At 42.0% G+C, this 1,099-nt stretch overlaps 1 protein-coding gene across 3 annotated transcripts in view; it reads right to left on the bottom strand.

Moving 5' to 3' along the window:
- Positions 1-1,099, bottom strand: part of ST5 (suppression of tumorigenicity 5) — a 303,619-nt gene that overhangs the window by 80,021 nt on the left and 222,499 nt on the right. For all 3 annotated transcript variants that reach the window (XM_019519607.1, XM_019519609.1, XM_019519608.1), the window contains one exon: positions 76-216. In XM_019519607.1, the coding sequence (XP_019375152.1) occupies positions 76-216 (141 nt within the window). The remainder of the gene's footprint in view (positions 1-75; positions 217-1,099) is intronic.

Here is a 1,099-nt window from a genome sequence, read left to right as displayed (position 1 = left end):
TTGACTGCTTCTTATAATTATTTGTGAGATGAGAGAATTGGTTTCAATTTTCATGTCTGTCATTCTTTTTTTTACCTCATTTCCAGCTCCAGGCAGAAAAGTCTTGACTTTGATGGTCTTTCCAGGTGCAGGAAAAGGAGATTCCATCAGACTCCTCATAAATGGATAAACCAGGGCAGCAGATATCCCCCTTCTCCTTTCAACCTCATCCAAGATCTGATCCATCACAGAGAAAACATGTCAGCGTAATAAAAACAACACACACTTCTGAAGCAGCTCCTGCCCCAAAGAGCCCCAAATATGTGCCGGAGCAGAAACTGAATTCTTCCTTCACTGACCACTGAAAATCACAGCCTTTGGCCTGTAGAAAGTGATAAAGTGCATTCTGTGCTCTCCACAGTTTAAGGCACTGTTTAACAAAGGATTAATGTACTGTCTGAAACGTAAGGGCAGAATGCAACTACTAGAGCTGGAATTTGAGCAGACCCCCAGGGATATTCAATTTTCTCTTAGGAAAAGCAAAACAGGATTCAGTAATCACAGCAGGTCAGAACTTCAGTTTTACATCTGAGGTGAAATGTAAGACTGGGAATACAGAGCTTCCTGAGGTATGATGCTTGGTGTAGGCACTGGTTGATGTCCATGCTGGTTAGGAGTGAGGAAAGGCAGAAACTCTGACCAACACACCTTAGGTATAGATGCAGTGACACCAGCAACATTTTTACTTTCTTAGTTCACTAAAGAGGACAGGGAGAAGCTGAACAAATAAGAATGCAGCTTTGCTGCATCCATACGAGGACTGCTTTGCCAGCATAGCATTCAAGCATGGCTATACTGGCAAAATGCTCTAATCATGGATCTGGCCCTGGAAATAAAAATCGCTCTGCAATCACCATGTTGAAACTAGAGCCCATCTAGAGTGATTTTGTGAAACATGCCCTACTGTTTTCACTGGGTGTCTGCATTAAGGTAATTTTCCATGATACAGAACAGGTAATCCTGTCTTATAGCAAGCAGATGGAACTCCTTAAAGATTCAGAGGATTATTATATTTTCCCCCTTCTCCTTTTGGTTGCATGAGCCAACATAAATTAGGCCA

Source organism: Gavialis gangeticus, unplaced genomic scaffold, assembly GCF_001723915.1.
Source record: "Gavialis gangeticus isolate Ggan-Ray unplaced genomic scaffold, GavGan_comp1, whole genome shotgun sequence".
NCBI classification, from domain to species: domain Eukaryota; kingdom Metazoa; phylum Chordata; order Crocodylia; family Gavialidae; genus Gavialis; species Gavialis gangeticus.
Note: the sequence above shows the minus strand (reverse complement) of the source record. Positions and strands in the feature narration are given on the sequence as shown.